A 21,512-nucleotide genomic window follows, 5' to 3' on the forward strand; every position below is an offset into this window, starting at 1 on the left:
GCCTGGTGAAGTATGACACATGATTACATGCATGCTAAGCAGCATGCAATAAAGCTAAATGATTCCACAACCAATGGATCAGATCAAAGCTTTGCAGTCGTGCCATATCCAGTCGTGAATGGTGGTGGACAATTAAACCACTAACCGGAAGAGGCAGCTCCACAAGCAATCCCATCCTCAATGATGGGGGAAGCCCAGCACGTCAGTGCAAAAGACAAAGCTGAAGCATTTGCAACAGTCTTCAGCCAGAAGTGTCGAGTGGATGAACCATCTCGGCTTCTGCCTGGAGTCTCCAGCATCACAGATGCTAGTCTTCAGCCAATTCAATTCACTCCACGACATCAAGAAACAGCTGAAGGCACTGGATACTGCAAAGTCTATGGGTCTTGACAACATTCCAGCTGCAGGACTGAAGACTTGTGCTCCATAACTAGCCGCACCCTAGCCAAGCTGTTCCAGTATCCAGTAACACTGGCATCTACCAGACAACATGGAAAATTGCCCAGGTATGTCCTATGCACAAAAAGCAGGACAAATCCAATCTGGCCAATTACCGCCCCGATCAGTCTACTCTCAAATCAATAGCAAAGTGATGGAAGATGTCATCAACAATGCCATCAAGTGGCACTTACACAGCAATAACCTACTCACTGATGCCCAGTTTGGGTTCCGCCAGGGCCACTCGGCTCCAAACCTCATTACAGTCTTGGTCCAAACATGAACAAAAAAGCGGAATTCAAAGTGAGGTGAGAGTGATTTCCCTTGACATCAAGGCAGCAGTTGACATCAAGGAGCCCCTGCAAAGTTGAAGTCAGTGGGAATCAGAAAGTCTCCAGTGATTGGAGTCATACCTAGCACAAAGATGGTTGTTGTTGGTCAATCATCTCAGTCCCAGGAGATCGCTGCACGGGTTCCTCAAGGTAGTGTCCTAGCCCCAACCATCTTCAGCTGCTTCAACAATGACCTTCTCTCCATCATAAGGTCAGAAGTGGGGATGTTTGCTGATGATAGCACAATGTTCAGTACCATTTGCGACTCCTCAGATACTGAAGCAGTCAGTGTCCATATGCGGCAAAACCTGGACAATATTTAGGCTTCGGCTGACAAGTGGCAAGTAACATTCGCACCACACAAGTGCCAGGCAATGACCATCTCCAACAAGATAGAATCGCACCATCTCCCCATGACATTCAACAGCATTACCATTGCTGAACCCCCACCAACATCCTGGGGATTACCATGGACCAGAAACTGAACTGGACCAGCCACATAAATACTGTGGCTACAAGAGCAGATCAGAGACTGGGAATTCTGCGCGAGTAACTCATCTCCTGACTCCCCAATGCCTGTCCACCATCTACAAAGCACAGGTCAGGAATGCGAGAGAATACTCTCCATTTGCCTGGATGGGTGCCCATCCAACACTCAAGAAGCTCGACACCATCCAAGGCAAAGCAGCCTGTTTGATCAGCACCCCATGCACCACCTTAAATATTCACTCCCTCCACCACCAACGCACAGTGGCAAAAGTGCATACCATCTACAAGATACATTGCAGCAACTCACCATACTTCCTTCAACAGCACCTTCCAAACGCTGGACCTTTTTCACCGAGAAGGACAAGGGCAGCGGACGAATGGGAACACCACCACCTACAAGTTCCCAAGCCACACACCATCCTGACTTGGAAATATATCACCATTCCTTCACTGTCGCTGGTTCAAAAACCTGGAACTCGCTTCCTAACATCACTGTGGGTGTACCACCATCAGATGGACTGCAGCGATTCAGGTGGTGGCTCACCATCACCTTCTCAAGGGCAATTAGGGACGGGCAACAAATGCTGGCCGTGCCAGCGATGCTCACATCCCATAAAAGATTTTTAAAAATGGGAGCTTCCAAGCTGCAGAAATACAAGTCAACGCAGTACGCCTGAAGCAAATATCACATCTCCAACACAGTTTTCCCAACTAGCCAAAACAATGAAAAACCTCAACATTCAATAGATAAAAGAAAAGGAAATTAATCTACAAGTTAATCACAATTCTTCAGATTTGGTTTTTAGAAAGGTGTAAATGGAGTCTTTTAAACTGGACTTATCTGAATTTAGACCAACAAAGTAGAACAAACAAAGATACTTACAGCACAGGAACAGGCCCTTCGGCCCTCCAAGCCTGCGCCGATCCAGATCCTCTCTCTAAACATGTCGCCTATTTTCTAAGCTTCTGTATCTCTTTTCTTCCTGCCCATTCATGTATCTGTCTAGATACATCTTAAAAGACTCCATCGTGCCTGCATCTACCACCTCCGCTGGCAATGCGTTCCAGGTGCCCACCACCCTCTGCGTAAAGAACTTTCCACGCATATCCCCCCTAAACTTTTCCCCTTTCACTTTGAACTCGTGTCCTCTAGTAATTGAAACCCCCACTCTGGGAAAAAGCTTCTTGCTATCCACCCTGTCTATACCTCTCATGATTTTGTACACCTCAATCACATCCCCCCTCAACCTCAGTCTTTCTAATGAAAATAATCCTAATCTACTCAACCTCTCTTCATAGCTAGCGCCCTCCATACCAGGCAACATCCTGGTGAACCTCCTCTGCACCCTCTCCAAAGCATCCACATCCTTTTGATAATGTGGCGACCAGAACTGTACGCAGTATTCCAAATGTGGCCGAACCAAAGTCCTATACAACTGTAACATGACCTGCCAACTCTTGTACTCAATGCCCCGTCCGATGAAGGAAAGCATGCCGTATGCCTTCTTGACCACTCTATTTACCTGCGTTGCCACCTTCAGGGAACAGTGGACCTGAACACCCAAATCTCTCTGGACATCAATTTTCCCCAGGACTTTTCCATTTACTGTATAGTTCACTCTTGAATTGGATCTTCCAAAATGCATCACCTCGCATTTGCCCTGATTGAACTCCATCTGCCATTTCTCTGCCCAACTCTCCAATCTATCTATATTCTGCTGTATTCTCTGACAGTCCCCTTCACTATCTGCTACTCCACCAATCTTAGTGTCGTCTGCAAACTTGCTAATCAGTCCACCTATACTTTCCTCCAAATCATTAATGTATATCACAAACAACAGTGGTCCCAGCACGGATCCCTGTGGAACACCACTGGTCACACGTCTCCATTTTGAGAAACTCCCTTCTACTGCTACTCTCTGTCTCCTGTTGCCCAGCCAGTTCTTTATCCATCTAGCTAGTACACCTTGGACCCCAAGCGCCTTCACTTTCTCCATCAGCCTGCCATGGGGAACCTTATCAAACGCCTTACTGAAGTCCATGTATATGACATCGACAGCCCTTCCCTCATCAATCAACTTTGTCACTTCCTCAAAGAATTCTATTAAGTTGGTAAGACATGACCTTCCCTGCACAAAACCATGTTGCCTATCACTGATGAGCCCATTTTCTTCCAAATGGGAATAGATCCTATCCCTCAGTATCTTCTCCAGCAGCTTCCCTGCCACTGACGTCAGGCTCACCGGTCTATAATTACCTGGATTATCCCTGCTACCCTTCTTAAACAAGGGGAAAACATTAGCAATTCTCCAGTCCTCCGGGACCTCACCCGTGTTTAAGGATGCTGCAAAGATATCTGTTAAGGCCCCAGCTATTTCCTCTCTCGCTTCCCTCAGTAACCTGGGATAGATCCCATCCGGACCTGGGGACTTGTCCACCTTAATGCCCTTTAGAATACCCAACACTTCCTCCCTCCTTATGCCGACTTGACCTAGAGTAATCAAACATCTGTTCCTAACCTCAACATCCGTCATGTCCCTCTCCTCGGTGAATACCGATGCAAAGTACTCGTTTAGAATCTCACCCATTTTCTCTGAGTCCAAGCATAACATTCCTCCTTTGTCCTTTAGTGGGCCAATCCTTTCTCTAGATACCCTCTTTCTCCTTATATATGAATAAAAGGCTTTGGGATTTTCCTTAACCCTGTTTGCTAAAGATATTTCATGACCCCTTTTAGCCCTCTTAATTCCTCGTTTCAGATTGGTCCTACATTCCCGATATTCTTTCAAAGCTTCGTCTTTCATCAGCCGCCTAGACCTTATGTATGCTTCCTTTTTCCTCTTAGCTAGTCTCACAATTTCACCTGTCATCCATGGTTCCCTAATCTTGCCATTTCTATCCCTCATTTTCACAGGAACATGTCTCTCCTGCACGCTAATCAACCTCTCTTTAAAAGCCTCCCACATATCACATGTGGATTTACCTTCAAACAGCTGCTCCCAATCTACATTTCCCAGCTCCTGCCGAATTTTGGTATAGTTGGCCTTCCCCCAATTTAGCACTCTTCCTTTAGGACCACTCTCGTCTTTGTCCATGAGTATTTTAAAGCTTACGGAATTGTGATCACTATTCCCAAAGTAGTCCCCTACTGAAACTTCAACAACCTGGCCGGGCTCATTCCCCAACACCAGGTCCAGTATGGCCCCTTCCCGAGTTGGACTATTTACATACTGCTCTAGAAAACCCTCCTGGATGCTCCTTACAAATTCTGCTCCATCTGGACCTCTAACATTAAGCGAATCCCAGTCAATGTTGGGAAAATTAAAATCTCCTATCACCACCACCCTGTTGCTCCTACATCTTTCCATAATTTAGTAGTTTTCTAAAAAGTAGTTTTACTTTCCAAAACAAACGAACAATGCCAATTCTAAAACTTCTTTCTCTCATCTGCAAATTAGAACTTTGGTTAAAAAAGGTGGCAAGAGAATTTTTTTGTCCTGTTGCAAATAAGGATGTCTCAAATGCACACAAATCTCCCTCCCATCTTATTCATACTGTACCATTACTTCGCTGTTATCTGAAAGAAAAATTTTTTTTTGAGTGCAAGTAGGCCTATTAAACTCAGCAATATTTAGAAATCTGGAGTTATTTTTCTTCCAAAATCTTTGAGTCAGGGTGATGGGTGGGTGGGGTCAGAGTTTCAGACCATAGAAAGGTTACGAACATACGAAGTCGGAGCAGACGCAGGCCATTTGGCCCCTCGAGCCTGCTCCGCTATTCAATAAGATCATGGCTGATCTGTTTGTCTCTCGAATTCCACACTCTCATCTGCCCCCAATAACCTTTGATGCCCTTGCCTAACAAGAATCTATCTACCCCGCCTTCAAATTGTTCAATGACCCTGCCTCCACCACCTTCTGAGGCACAGAGTTCCAAAGTAGCACAACCCTCAGAAAAATTTCTCCTCATCCCTGTCCTAAAAGGGCGACCCCTAATTTTAAAACAGTGCCCCCTAGGTTTCAACTCCCCCACAAGAGGAAACATCCTTTCCACATCCACCTTGTCAAGACCATTCAGGATCTTAGACTTAAATCAAGTCTCCCCTCACTCTTCTAAACGCCAGTGAAAACAAGCCCAGTCTGTCCAACCTTCCCTCATAAGATAACTCACTCATTCCAGGTATCAATCTAGTAAACCTCCTCTGAACCGTTTCCAACGCATTCACATCCTGCCTTAAATAAGGAGACCAAAACTGCACACAGTATTCGAGAATAAGTCTCAATGCCCTGCATAACTGAAGCATAACATCCTTACTTTTATTTTCAATTCCTCTCATAAGGATAGCATTCCATTACCCTTCTTTATTTCTTGCTGTACCTGTATACTAACTTTCTGTGACTCATGCACCTGAGTTCTGCAGTCGCTCTCTGTTTAAAGTAATACTCTGCTTTTTTATTCTTTCTGCCAAAGTAAACAACTTCACATTTTTCCACATTGTACTCCATTTGCTAGATTTTTGCCCACTCATTCAACCCATCTAAATCAGTCTGCGAGCTCCCTAATGTCCTCTTCACAACATACTTTCCTACCTATCTTTATGTCATCAGCAAATTTAGCTACCATGCCATTGCTCCCCTCATCTAGGTCATTGATATAAACAGTAAAAAGTTGAGGCCCCAGCACAGACCCCTGCAGGACACCACACGTCACATCCTGCCAGACAAGGACCCATGTATGCATACTCTGTTTTCTGCCAGCCAGCCAATCTTCTATCCATACCAATATGTTACCCACTACACCATGAGCTCCTACTTTGCGCAATAACTTTTTATGTGGCACCTTGTCAAATGCCTTCTGGAAATCCAAGTATAGAACATCAACGGGCTCCCCTTTATCCACTGCACATTACTCCTTCAAAGAATTCCAATAAGTTGGTTAAACAGGATTTCCCCTTCACAAAACCAGGCTGACTATTCCTGATTACCTTGAGTTTTTCTAAGTGCCCAGCTATAGCCTCCTTAATGATTGATTCTAACACCTTCCCCACGACAGATGTCAAGCTAACTGGCCTACAGTTACTGGTTTTCTGCCTCCCCCCACTTCTTGAATAGAAGGGTTATATTTGCTATTTTCCAGTCTAATGGGACCTTTCCAGAATCTAGCGAATTTTGAAAAATTAACACCAACGCATCTACTACCTCATTAGCCACTTCTTTTAAGATCCTAGGATGAAGTCCATCAGGACTCTGGGACTTATCAGCCTACAGTTCCATCAGTTTGCTCAGCACTGCCTCCCTAGTGATTGTAATTTCACCAAGTTCCTCTTTTCCTTCCAGCTCCTGATTTACTGCTATTACTGGAATTTTTTGGTATCCTCTATAGCGAAGACAGAAGCAAAATATTTGTTCATTTCATCCGCCATTTCCTTATTATCTACTATGAACTCTTCCTTCTCACTCTCTAAAGGACCAACACTCACTTTACTTACTCTTTTCCTTTTTATGGCACAGAAAGAGGCCATTCAGCCCATTGTGTCTGCGCCAGCTGAAAAAAAACTGGCCACCCAATCTCATCCCATCTTCCAGCACCTGGTCTGTAGCCTTGCCTGAAACAGACCTGTAAGAGTCTCTCTCTCCACAGATGTTGCTCAACCTGAGTATTTCCAGCACTTTGTGTTTTTATGCCTCTTCAGAGTTTACCATCAAGCATGTACTGGTAGGATCAGCTTTTCTCCGAAAAGTACAACTATGAACCAAACAAATGTTTGAACTCAAACTATCTTGCAAGGCAAGACAATTTTTTTTTTTTTAAACCTTTCACAGTTTTTAAGCTATTGCCAATGAGAAAAAAATCAGTGAAAAATGACATTAAAAGCCACATTTATAAGAAAAGCACTACCAATTAAATTTCAAGAATGTAACCACTCACCTCGTTAACATGGACATGGTCGTTCTGATGGGAGCAGCAACAACAGTGGGAATTAATAATAAAAAATACTGGGGATCGCTCTCTATTCTCAGAATCCATCTGAGAATTCACAATAAAGTCTAACCAGTCATAGAGGGCATTTTGGCAAGAGACTACATAAAGGCAATATGTGACAAGTCAGTGGCTCCCCAGTTTCCAGATTGCTAACACTAAGATCTTTTATGCCCCCCCACCCCAATAAAATAAATAAATTTTAAAAACTTGTCCCGTCAATCCACCGCCCTTCCTTTGCAACTGGAAGCAAAACAAATCTACAGCTTACCCAGCCAAATGCCAAGTACTATCCGCTACACCTCCTTTAAGGTTGTTTAGTCATATGACCAGATTTCATGGGCAACTGAACTGCGTAACACTTCCTGCAGGCTATGTTTGTCCTGCAATCTTTCAATAAAAGCAAGATCAAATTTTGAGTACATTCTTCAATAAAAAGTTCCCTCAAAAGCATTTTGTTTTTAAAAGAACTAAAGAGAGATGATCCATAATAATTTCTCACCACTGAAGAGGAAAGGTATTAAAATAATTCTCAGTGGAAGGGTTTTTGTGATTGTTCAAACTGACTGGAGAGCCAAATAAATTTAAATCTCTATGATCCTTTAATGGTTGTAGAGCAACCGGTTTAATCTTGATTATTCCTGGTACAAACTTGCTTGTTCCATGACTAAAGTGAACAATAAAAACACCTGGCGAAAATAAATGACCTCAGTAGGAAAAATGCTTTATTCCATTTAACAAGTTCTGTGACAGAGAAATAAGAAAGCGAAATAAGAAATTATACCTCAATCTAACCTTCCAGTTTACCAGGAGATGTGGCAAAGCATGAGCACAATTATTTTCATCCACTTCGATCCCAAAGCTACTGAACTGTTGTAGGGTACTGTTCCATGGGCGCTAACAGCAGAATCTCTGCTATCTCAAACAAGTAGCCATTGTGCATATTTAAGGCAAGATAACACGTGTTGACTGACTATTGAAATATAAAGGGCCTGATCTGATTCTCACCCAATGTCCATGTACATTTTCTGGCAGGCCTCACTGAATACCCATCTGGAGCCGATTCTCGACTGGGGTAGAGATCACAACATTTCACACTTGGTCCAAGTGATCTCCTGGACCAGCTTTGATAGTGTGAGGGGGTCAGAGAGGAATTTTCCAGAGTACAGCTTAACTTACTGGCCTGGGTTTTCCTTTTTTGCCTCTCCAAGGAGATTATATGGCTGCAATGGGGGAGTGAAGAAGGAAGTGTTTAGTCATGATGCTTCAACCATGAGTCTTAGGGAAGGCTTGATCGACCAGCTTGGCTTTCCTGCCTGTCATTTTGCTTAATGTTAGTAGCTAGAACCCTGTCTGATTTTAAACAACACTGCCATCACTGTTAAGGAGCAAACTTTTTTGTTTATAGTGGATTAAGGCGTAACCCAGATGAACAACACACACAGATGACGATCAGTGTGGGAAATCTCCAATATAAGGTTAGAGAATCAAGAAATTTGAAGTGCATGTAACAAGGGTAATACAGTAATCATGGGGGACGTCAATCTACATATAGACTGGGCAAACCCAAATAGCACTAATGCTGTGGAGAACGAATTCCTGGAATGTATACGAGATGGTTTTCTATAACAGAATGTTGAGGAATCAACGAGAACGGGCTATTTTAAGCCAAGTATTGTGCAATGAGAAAAGGCTAATTAGTAATCTTGTAAAGGAGCCTCAAGGGAAGAGTGACCATAACATGACAGAATTTTACATTAAGTTTGAAAATGACGTAGTTCAATCCAAAACTAGGTCTTAAATCTAAACAAAGGAAACTACAAAGGTATGAGGGGCAAATTGGCTGCGATAGCTTTTAATGTAGTTTCCCAGTCTAAGAAAGTAGAAGACAATGGCTAGCATTTAAAGAATTAATACATAGTTTACAACTAATATTTCCAAGTTTGCTGACGACACAAAACTAGGTGGGACGCGAGTTGTGAGAAGGATGCAAAGAGGCTTCGTGGGGATTTAGACAGGCTAAGTGAGTGGGAAAGAACATGGCAGATGGAATATAATGCAGAAAAATGTGAAGTTATCCACTTTGGTAGGAAAAACAGAAATGCAGAGTATTTCTTAAATGGAGAGAGATTGGGAAGTGTTGATGGCCAAAGGGACCTGGGTGTCCTTGTTCATAAGTCACTAAGTTAACAAGCAGATGTAGCAATTAGGAAGCAAATGGTATGTAACATACGAATTAGGAGCAGGAGTAGGCCACATGACCCCTCGAGCCTGCTCCGCCATTCCATAATTTCATGGCTGAACTGATTACTCCACATTTCCACCTACCCCCGATAACCTTCCACCCCCTTTGGCCTGTATTGCAGGAGAATTTGAGTACAAGAGTAAAGAAGTCTTGCTGCAATTGTATAGAGTCTTGGTGAGAATGCACCTGGAGTATACCTTTGGTTTCCTACCTAAGGAAGGATATACTTCCCACAGAGGGAGAGCAACAAAGGTTCACCAGACTGATCCCTGGAATGGCAGGATTCTCCTATGAGAGATTGAGGAGACTGGGCCTGTGTTCTCGAGTCAAGAATGAGAGGTGATCTCAGTGAAGCATACAAAATTCTTAAAGGACTCCACAGGTCAGATGCTGGATGTTTCTCCTGACTGGGGAGCAGGGGTCTAGAACCAGGGGGCACAGTCTCAGAATAAGAGGTAGGCCATTTAGGACTGAGTTGAGGAGATTCTCTTCACCCACTAGGTTGGTGAATCTTTGGAATTCGCTACCCCAGAGGGCTGTGGAGGTTGAGTTATTGAGTATATTCAAGGCAGAGATCAACAGATTTCTAGATATTAAAGATATCAAGAGATATGGGGATAGTGCAGGGAAAATGGTGTTGAGGTAGAAGATCAGCCATCGTCTAATTGAATGTCAGAACAGGTTTGAGGGACCGAATGGCCTACTCCTGCTCCTATTTGCTATGTTCCTAGAGTCATTACAGCACAGAAGGGGGCTATTTGGCCCATTGAGTCCATGCCAGTTCCCTGTAGAGCAATTCAATCAGTCCCATTCCTGTGCTCTACTCCCATAACCCTGCTTGTTTATTTCCCTGAAGTGTTGAAGTCTTGAAGTATCCCAGAAAGTTTCCTGATGTGCATCAAAGGTCCTCTTCAAATGCAACATAGTCAGTCAATCTCCAGCAGTAAGTGAACATTGAAAGCTGACTGAGCGTGGCTTTAAGTAGTGCTTGCAATCCTCACCAACAATTTCTTTGCTGCTTTTCAGCTGGCCACCATAGGGAAGGTCACTGATTACAACCAGCAAAATTATGTACAGCATCTTTGATCAGTGTTAGGAGCCAATTCTATTGGTCATCAGACCAATCATGCTTGGGGTGCAGTGCTTAAACTCCTCTACCAAGATGGTGTTTTGTGCTAAAGATGGGCTGAAATGGTGTTGCAGCTCAAGACCCCACTTGGCCACTTCAGACTTTTTACCGCTGAAAGAACCCGAGGAAAATGGCACCCTAAATGTTTCAAATTCTGCAGCTCACCAACATAACAATGATAAACTTGCCATCTTTGTCCATCTAGGACCACCCTATCCCTTCAAGAATTGGGTTGTAGGGTTATCTGGAACAGAGTGAGAAGGATGCCAGTGATGGATCTACTTGGAATAAAAACAGAAAATGCTGGAAATACTCAGCGGGTTTGTCAGCACCTATGAAGAGAAAAAACAGTGAACGTTCAGGTCTGTGACCTTTCATCAGAACTGGGAAAAGTTTGAAATATTAATTGGCTTTTAGCAAGTGAAAGGGAGGAGGGTGGGAAGAATGAAAGGAAAGGCCTGTGTTAGGTTGGAGTGCAAGAGAGATTAAATGACAGAAGGTTTCATGGTGCAAGGCCAAAGGGAGTGGTATTGGTATAAGTAAACAAAAGATGCATCTAGAGAAGGTGCGAATGGAATGATCCTGAACAGCTGTTATCCAAAAGCAAAGTAAAGAAAATAAGAGAAACGAGAGACATCAAATGAACAAGCCACCAAGGCATCAACCAGTTGACTGAAAAGGTTGTTCAGCTTCCCCTCTTAATATCAATGCCTTTATCAACTGCTTTTCAGTTTTTTCTTGTTGCATTCATTTATTCCGAAACCTGATTGATCAGATTTACAATCAAACTTCCCTTTACCATTTATGATGCAGTGTTGCTAGAAAGCTTGTTTAGTATATTGGTATTAATATTATTGAAAAACAATTACATTTAAAACAATAATTTTGTGCATTACTAGTACTTATGCATTCAGGCAACTACTCTCACATCAGATATATTTTGTACATGTATGTGTTTCCTGTGCGAAATACATCACAGATATAGTGAGGCATTTCTGGCGACAAACTGGGTGTGAAATTTGAATTGAGTATGACACTATAACTGCACACTGCTGAGCTCACACTGAACAAGCAGCTGGGAAGGGGAAAAATACAATCTGAGGTATGCAGGTTCTGGCAGAAACAAACAAGATGACCTCAGTCTTGACAGTATTGAGTGACAACTTTTAACCCTCAGCTGAAAAAGCAAATGATCTGGTTTTATTGCAACAATTTTTGTGGAACCAGGTTGTGCACAAATAAGCTACTACTTTTTCCTACATTATGTCATTACTCCATTGGCTGCAATTCACTTTTGGATATCCTGAAAGGCACCAAGTTCATTCATTCTTTTATTATGGACAGGTTAAAATATTAATGTTGTTACTAATAACCACCAGACATACTGTTCATCATCATACTCACACAATTGCACAACTGGTCAAAATGAATCACTTACATTATATTTTTAAGTAATCCTGTAACAGGAAAAAATAAAAATGACTTTAACCCCCCACCCCCCCCAACTGCACCGACATAACCAAGATGAGAGAATTGAAAAAGTTACCTCTGCCTCGAAATCTTTATTTTTGGACACTCCAAATCTTACCCCAATTGAAGGTCCTTTTAAGAAGAGAGAAGTCCTGAAGATGCCACTGTCCGCTATCAAACCATCAGTGCCACAATTTTAATGTAGAATCTAGAGTAGGGGTTCGCAACCAGGGGTTCACAGTTGCCCCAGGGCCCACAAGAGGGGTTCAAGGAGTTGACTAAGAATAACAAACGTGCAGGATGTGGGCCTTGTGCACTTTGCCTAAATCTCTTTATAATGACTTTCAAAACTACATTTTTTGATTTTTGAAGTACTTCTGAAGTTTAATTCAAATCATAAAGGCACTTCCTTTCAGATAGAGGTTTGCTGGATAAAAACACAGTTCACATATCTTGGGGGGGTTGGGGGGCGGCGGAGGAAGATCAAAAGGAATCGGCAACAGTTGACCAACTGTGCAAAGCAGTGCTTCTGAAAGTTATGGTACGCACTGCACACAACATCACTGGAGTGGAATAAGGCTGGGGCAGAGAGCTGAATGTGCAAGGGGGCCTACGAGAGGAATGAGGAGTTTTGAGTCCCGAGGAGATCAGAGTGAGTGAATGAGGTAGGCAGGTAGGCAGTGCAAAAGCAAACCAGGCCAGCCAGTGGGCCCCTCGCTGTCTCCTGTCCTTTCTTTCAGCCTCACAACTCAGTAATCCAAGCCCTTCTCGCCTTTACGTTGTTGCCGTTTTCTATTTCTTCCTTCTTACCAGGGCATCGGTTGTGTCACTGTTCAAAGGCCGCCTCTTTGTTCCTTGTTGCGATGGCCATTTTTTTTTCTCCCACCCCATTGTTTCATTGCAAACAACATAGTTTCTTTAAATTAGCCCAAAACAAAATAACAGTTAAAGCTGGTGTTATGCAAGTACTTACATTTTTTGTTAAATTTTGAGGATTTGTGTAATTTTTGGGAAAACTGAAAAGAATTCCATGTTTTTTTCACTGGAGTCACTGAAAGGACTGAGGGGTCTTGTTTGCAAACATGTACTGGAAGTCACCTGTCTTCAGATAAATATCCAGCAGGAGCTTTTTGACTTGGAGAAGATGTTTACAGAGAAGTGACAGATCAAGATTTAGAGAGGTCAGGGGGCAAGATATTGTTTTGGTTTTACTTTGGACAGTCAGTTGGAGTTTTAAAAACCAGCCAGGAAAGCAGTCACCCCAGCTCAGGCTTTTCCATCTCTTTGAGAAGCTCTTAGATCAGAGTATAAGAGAGAGAGAGAGAAATTGATGCTACATTCGTTCTGAAAGGACTGCTTGAAACCCGTTGCCACATTTCTCCTGAGACGCTGGAAAAACCTGCCAGATAAGTCCTCGATGCCGCCTGAATGAATTGTTCCAAAGAAAGATCCCAATGACAGTCGTCTATGCGTATTTGGGACACCAAATCAAACAAATACAACTGACATCTCTTTTTTTCTTCAAGAATTAGAAAGTATTTGGCCAAAGTATTATTTTTTGTAACAGAGCTCTAAAAAGAAAATTTCTATTTCTTTCAGAGTGTGTGTGTGTGTGCACGCATGCGCGAGAGCGCGCAACTACGAAAAAACAGAACTTTCATATTTCACTCTGTTAATGCTTTGCTTCAACACTGGTTAAGCATTGTTTTATAAGAAACTGATAATTTTGTTGTTTTTAAAGAAACCTGGCTGGTGTATTTTCTGCTGGAATAAAAAGTAGAGTATATGATTGACCGCCTCGGTACCTGGGTAAACATTTAAATACATGTTGTGACCTGTAGAGAAGTAAAACTAAAAATGACAGTGCACTCCTCCCGCCTCAGTCCTAACACTGGGGAGATGTTATTTCACGTCGAACGAGCAGAGACTAGCAAAACATTTGCGGTCAAATTAGTATAATTAAACAACTTCTGTCATCTCATCCCTTCCCTCCCATGCCCTCCCCATCAGATGCCATCCCTCCACCTCCCATGCCACCCCTCCTGCACATTCAACACCATCCTTTCCAAGCCGTTCCCTCCTTGCCATGCCTTCCCCATCCCACATCCTTCCAATGTCACCCTGATGCGATTCCCTCCATCCCATGCCATTCCCATCCACAACAGTCCAATTTGACTCTGACCGTGTCCCCCCCACTCCTTCCCTCACCTGCCCCGCCCCCCCCAAGCAGCAGTTCCTCAGCTGACTTGAAAATCAAATTCAAATTTAATAGGATCAGTTATGCCCAAACTAAACACATGGCAGCTCTAACTCACAAGTGGAACAGGATCTCAGCTTCACTCCTCAATTGTGGGGGAGGGGGGCGGGGGCACGGGTTGGGCCCACCCCAGCTTGAAAAACAACTGACCTTCATAACTGTCAGGGAGAATTCGCACCACTTCAGAGAGACAGACTCCAGCTTTGCATGGGGATAGTGACACACCAACTGTTGGCAGCCGCACGTACGTCACGTAATCCAGTTCTCTGCGCACCCCACATGCACAAGGCTTCACCAATCAAATCAAAGTTACAACTCTTGTTCACAGCAGGGTTCCACAAACTAGTGAGGAGTTTTAAAAATTGTAGCTAGCAGCCACTTCCCTGAAACTATTTGCATGGCTGAGATTACAGCCAAATTAGACTCACATCTAGTTGTAAACAAAAGGACCTTACACCTTACTCCTGGTGCCTTGCATCAGAAAAATCACAAAAATTGTTAGTGAATGCACTCAGCAACCGAATGTCTACTAATCCAACTGTCATCCCACAGGTTCAGAACAACAAAATGTGACGCACTCTTTAAACTGACTAATCAAAATAGTCCAGGGACACAGACTGGGAACCACCCTCAAAGTCCAACATGCTACTTTCCGACATCTTCATAATATACAATCAGGGAGAGTGATTTTGCACTGTTAGCGAACCAGTATTATCATTGTTCAAGCATCCACAGACTGTACTGCTGTCTTTATCGTCTTCCACACCTACTCTTGCTCTCCCATCAACAGCCCTCAATGATTTATATTGGCTCCTGGACCCCAAACATCTCATCTAAAATTCTCACTCGCATGTTTAAATCACTTTATAGCCCAACATACATCGCTACCCCACTCCCTATCCACAGATCTATTCTTTCACCCATCTCCGTAAATGGTGGGGTGAAGAGGGCAAGGATATTCAAGAGGTCAGAGTTGGAGGAACATGGTGGGTTGCAAAGGTGGAGAATGTTAGAAATGGGAACAGAAAAGCCAAGAAAGGATTTAAGTACAAGGATGAGAATTTTAAATCTGAGGCAATGCAATGCCAGCAGCCAATGTAGGTCAATGAGCAGGATGAGATGTGGGATAGGACAGAGGTTTTCAACTGGGTGACCGTGAGAAAGTTTCAAAAAGTCTGCCAAAAATAATCAGAGAACATGTAAAGACCAAGTGTAGCACAATTCACAAACGCCTCCCTCTCTAACGAATTTTTAAACCTCTGGTTCAGTGCCACGGCCATTCGATTCAGCCAACAGCAAGTACCTGAGCTTTGTCGCTCGGACAGGCAGAAGGTGGCTCGCATCTACACATCTCTACACATCTCACCCAAGCCTCTACCTGGCAGCCATTACCCTCACCCAAGCTTCGATTTGGTGCCCATATCCCTCAGCTGGGCAACAAGTTTCACATTAAGTAAAACAAAAGCAACAATAAATAAAAAATGTTTAGTTGCTTATGGCAAATTCGGAGCACTGAAAACAGCGGAGGCACTAGAGGAGTATAGAAAGTGTAGGGGGTACTAAAAAAAAGTAATTAGGAGGGCGAAGAGGGGACATGAAAAAACACTGGCGGGCAAGATAAAGGAAAATCCTAAGGCGTTTTGTAAGTATATTAAGGGCAAGAGGATAACCAGAGAAAGAGCGGGGCCCATTAGGGACCAAAGTGTGTGGAGCCAGAGAATGTAGGCGAGGTTTTAAATGAAGGACGATGAAGGTGTAGAGATCAGGGAGGGGGATTGTGATATACTTGAACATATTAGCATTGAAAGGGACGTGGTGGCGTAGTGGTATCACTGGACTAGTAACCCAGAGACCCAGGGTATTGATCTGGAGACATGGTTTCGAATCCCACAACAGCAGAAGGTGGAATTTGAATTTGATTAATAAATCTGGAATTAAAAGCTAGTCTAATGATGGCCATGAAACCATTGTCTATTGTTGTAAAAACCCAACTGGTTCATTAATGTCCTTTAAGGAAGGAAATCTGCTGTCCTTACCTGGTCTGGCCTACATGTGACTCCAGGCCCACAGCAATGTGGTTAACTCTTACATGCCCTCTGAAATGGCCCAGCAAGCCACTCAGTTGTACCTAACCGCCACAAAGTCAATAAAAAGGAATGAAACCGGACGGACCACCCGGCATCGACCTAGGCACCGGAAACGACAATGGCAAACCCAGCCCTGTCGACCCTGCAAAGTCCTCCTTACTAACATCTGGGAGCTTGTGCCAAAGTTGGGAGAGCTGTCCCACAGACTAGTCAAGCAACAACCTGACATAGTCATACTCACGGAATCATACCTTACAGACAATGCCCCAGACACTGCAATCACTATCCCTGGGTATGTCCTGTCCCACTGGCAGAACAGACCCAGCAGAGGTGGCGGGACAGTGGTCTACAGTAGGGAGGGAGTTGCCCTGGGAGTCCTCAACATCGACTCCGGACCCAATGAAGTCTCATGGCATCAGGTCAAACATGGGTAAGGTAACCTCCTACCGCCCTCCCTCAGCTGATGAATCAGTATTCCTCCATGTTGAACACCACTTTGAGGAAGCACTGAGGATGGCAAGGGCACAAAATGTACTCTGGGTGGGGGACTTCAATGTCCATCGCCAAGAGTGGCTCAGTAGCACCACTACTGACCGAGCTGGCCGAGTCCTAAAGGACATAGCTGTTAGATTGGGTCTGTGGCAGGTGGCGGGGAACCAACACGAGGGAAAAACAGACTTGACCTTGTCCTCACCAATCTGCCTGCCACAGATGCTTCTGTCCATGAATGTATAGGTAGGAGTGACCACTGCACAGTCCTTGTGGAGACGAAGTCCCGCCTTCACATTGAGGATACCGTCCATCGTGTTGTGTGGCACTATCACCGTGCTAAATGGGATAGATTTCGAACAGATCCAGCAATGCAAAACTGGGTATCCATGAGGCGCTGTGGGCCATCAACAGCAGCAGAATTGTACTCAACCACAATCTGTAACCTCATGGCCCAGCATATCCCCCACTCTACCATTACCATCAGGCCAGGAGACCAACCCTGGTTCAATGAACAGTGCAAGAGGGCATGCCAGGAGCAGCACCAGGCATACCTCAAAATGAGGTATCAACCTGGTGAAGCTACAACCCAGAACTACTCGAGTGCCAAACTGCATAAGCAGCATGCAATAGACAGAGTAAAGCGATCCCATAACCAACGGATCAGATCTAAGCTCGGCAGTCCTGCCACATCCAGTCGTGAATGGTGTGGACAATTAAACAACTAACTGGAGGAGGTGGCTCCACAAATATCCCCATCCTTAATGATGGGGGAGCCCAGCACATCAGTGCAAAAGATAAGGCAGAAGCACATTTGCCGCAATCTTCAGCCAGAAGTACCGAGTTGATGATCCATCTCGGCCCCCTCCTGAAGTCCCCAGCATTACAGATGCCAGACTTCAGCCAATTCGATTCACTTCACGTGATATCAAGAAACGACTGAAGGCACTGGATACTGCAAAGGCTATGGGTCCTGACAATATTCCGGCAATAGTACTGAAGACCTGTGCTCCAGAACTTGCCACACCCCTAGCCAAGCTGTTCCAGTATAGCTACAACACTGGCATCTACCCGGCAATGTGGAAAATTGCCCAGATATGTCCTGTACACAAAAAGCAGGACAAGTCCAACCCAGCCAATTACCGCCCCAGTCTACTCTCAATCATAAGTAAAGTGATGGAAGGTGTCATCAACAGTGCCATCAAGCAGCACTTGCTTAGCATAACCTGCTCAGTGACGCTCAGTTTGGGTTCCACCAGGACCACTCAGCTCCTGACCTCATTACAGCCTTGGTTCAAACATGGACGAAAGAGCTGAACTCAAGAGGTAAGGTGAGAGTGACTGCCCTGGACATCAAGGCAGCATTTGACCAAGTATGGCATCAAGGAGCCCTAGCAAAACTGGAGTCAATGGGAATCAGGGGGAAAACCCTCTGCTAATTGGAGTCATACCTAGCGCAAAGGTAGATGGCTGTGGTTGTTGGAAGTCAATCATCTGAGCTCCAGGATATCACTGCAGGAGTTCCTCAGGGTGCTGTCCTAGGCCCAACCATCTTCAGTTGCTTCATCAATGACCTTCCTTCTATCATAAGGTCAGAAGTGGGGATGTTCACTGATGATTGCACAATGTTCAGCACCATTCGCGATTCCTCAAATACTGAATCAGTCCGTGTAGAAATGCAGCAAGACCTGGACAATATCCAGGCTTGGGCTGATAAGTGGCAAGTAACATTTGCGTCACACAAGTGCCAGGCAATGACCATCTCCAACAAGAGAGAATCTAACCATCTCCCCTTGACATTCAATGGCACTACCATCGCTGAATCCCCCACTACCAACATCTTAGGGGCTACCATTGACCAGAAACTGAACTGGAGTAGCCATATAAATACTGTGGCTACAAGAACAAGTCAGAGGCTAGGAATCCTGTGGCGAGTAACTCACCTCCCGACTCCCCAAAAGCTGTCCACCATCTACAAGGCACAAGTCAGGAGTGTGATGGAATACTCTCCACTTGCCTGGATGGGTGCAGCTCCAATAACACTCAAGAAGCTCGACACCATCCAGAACAAAGCAGCCCGCTTGATTGGCACACCATGCACAACCATTCACTCCCTCCACCACCGACGCACAGTGGCAGCAGTGTGTACCATCTACAAGATGCACTGCAGCAACGCACCAAGGCTCCTTAGACAGCGCCTTCCAAACCCGCAACCTCTACCACCTTGAAGGACAAGAGCAGCAGATGCATGGGAACATCACCACTTGCAAGTTTCCGTCCAAGTCACACACCATCTTGACTTGGGACTGTATCGCCGTTCCTTCACTGTCGCTGGGTCGAAATCCTGGAACTCCCTTCCTAACAGCACTGTGGGTGTACCTACCTCACATGGACTGCAGCGGTTCAAGAAGGCAGCTCACCACCACCTTCTCAAGGGCAATTAGGGATGGGCAATAAAAGCTGCCATAGCCAGTGACGCCCACATCCCATGAATGAATAAAAAACAAGTATTAGCTGTTTTAGCAGGCTTAAAAATGTATAAATCCCTAGATGAGATGTATCCCAGGCTGTTATGCGAGGCAGGGAGGAGATATCAGTGGTTCTGACACAAATTTTCAAATCCGCTCTGGAGGACTGCAAATGTGGTGCCATTATTCAAGAAGGGTAGCAGGGATAAACTAGGCAATTACAGGCCAGTGAGTCTAACGTCAGTGGTAGGGAAACTATTAGAAAAAATTCTGAGGGACAGGATTAATTTCCACTTGGAGTGGCACGGATTAATCAGGGATCGTCAGCACAGCGCGGTCAGGGGGAGATCGTGTCTAACTAACTTGATTGAAATTTTCAAGGCAGCGACTGGATGTGTAGATGAGGGTAAAGCAGTTGATGTAGTCTACATGGACTTCAGTAAGGCTTTTGATAAGGTACCGCATGGGAGATTGGTTAAGAAAGTAAGAGCCCATTGAATCCAGGACAATTTGGCAAATTGGATCCAAAATTGACCGAGTGGCAGGAGGCAGAAGGTAATGGTCGAGTGTTGTTTTTGCGAGTGGAAGCCTGCGACCAGTGGTGTACCTTAGGGATCGGTGCTGGGACTCTTGCTGTTTGTAGTGTACATTAATGATTTAGAATATAGGAGGCATGATAAGCAAGTTCGCAGATGACATGAAAATTGGTGGTGTCGTAAACAGTGAGAAGGAAAGCCTTAGATTACAAGATGATATAGATGGGCTGGTAAGATGGGCAGAGCAGTGGCAAATGGAATTTAACCCGGAGAAGTGTGAGATGATGCAGTTTGGGAAGACTAACAAGGGAAGGGAATATACAAAGGATGGTAGGACCCTAGGAAGTACAGAAGGTCAGAGGGACCTTGGTTTCCTGTCCATAGATCACTGAAGACAGCAGCACAGGTCGATAAGGTGGTTAGCAAAGCACATGGGATACTTGCCTTTATCAGCCGAGGCACAGAATAGAAGAACAGGGGGGTTATGATGGAGCTGTATAAAACGCTAGTTAGGCCACAGCTGGAGTACTGTGTACAGTTCTGGTTACCACACTATAGGAAGGATGTGACTGCACTGGAGAAGGTGCAGAGGAGATTCACCAGCATGTTGCCTGGGCTGGAGCATTTCAGCTATGAAGAGAGATTGAAAAGGCTAGGGTTGTTTTCCTTCGAGCAGAGAAGGTTGAGGGGGGACATGATTGAAGTGTACAAAATTATGAGGGGCATTGATAGGTTAGATAGTAAGAAACTTTTTCCCTTAGCGGAGGGTTCAATAACCAGGGGGCATAGATTTAAGTTAAGGGGCAGGAGGTTTACAGGGGATTTGAGGGAAAAAAAATTCACCCAGAGGGTGGTTGGAATCTGGTACGCATTGCCTGAGGTAGTGGTAGAGGCAGGAACCCTCAACATTTAAGTAGTATTTAGATGAGCACCTAAAACGCCATAACATACAAGGGTACAGGCCAAGTGCTGAAAAATGGGATTAGAATAGTTAGGTGCTTGCTGGCCGGCACGGACGTGATGGGCCGAAGGGCCGGTTTCTGTGCTGTATAACTATGACTCTTTGACTATGACTAATTCTTATACAGAAAAAATGTGTGTTATGGCGGGGGAGGGGAGTGGTCTACGGAAATTTTCTAACATGGGAAGGGGGCCTCAGAAGGAAAAAAGGTCGAGAACTCCTGATTGAGAATACATCCAGGTCTAACAGAAGGTTTGTATTTTAATCATGCACTGGTCACCTTCAAGAAAGCATATCTTTCTAAAAGTATCAGAGTAATGGCTGTACTTTACTGTAACCTGTTCTTCCATTAGCTTGTTTGGAAAAAAAAGATTTAAAACAGCACATTTTCTCTGTGGCCTGCTGTTAACTTGTGAAGCATTTCACTTTATTACTTATAAAGCTGTTCCTCATGGCACAGAACTGTACCCACCTGAAGCCATTTCTGAGAAAATGCAAAAAATCTCACGTAAAATTGCCCTTTTAGGACCAAAGTCATTAAATTTATCACCTTAATCTCCTCATACGTAAACCTGGTTTTGCAATGAATCAGCATTTGACAGATAATCTATTTAAACTTCAAAAACCTTGGT

General features: G+C 44.3%; 1 protein-coding gene across 11 annotated transcripts in view; it reads right to left on the bottom strand.

Annotated features, from left to right (window-relative positions):
- The window catches only part of LOC137379651 (serine/threonine-protein kinase WNK1-like), a 275,316-nt gene that overhangs the window by 134,878 nt on the left and 118,926 nt on the right, over positions 1–21,512 (bottom strand). The window contains exon 1 of one of the 11 annotated variants that reach the window (XM_068050790.1): positions 7,188–7,503. The exons of the other annotated variants lie outside the window; for them this stretch is intronic. Coding sequence (XP_067906891.1) covers positions 7,188–7,286 — 99 coding nt within the window. The 5' untranslated portion in view covers positions 7,287–7,503. Of the gene's footprint in view, positions 1–7,187; positions 7,504–21,512 lie in introns of those variants that run through there. 11 annotated transcript variants of the gene reach the window in all.

Source organism: Heterodontus francisci, chromosome 18 (genome assembly GCF_036365525.1).
Source record: "Heterodontus francisci isolate sHetFra1 chromosome 18, sHetFra1.hap1, whole genome shotgun sequence".
Lineage (NCBI taxonomy): Eukaryota > Metazoa > Chordata > Chondrichthyes > Heterodontiformes > Heterodontidae > Heterodontus > Heterodontus francisci.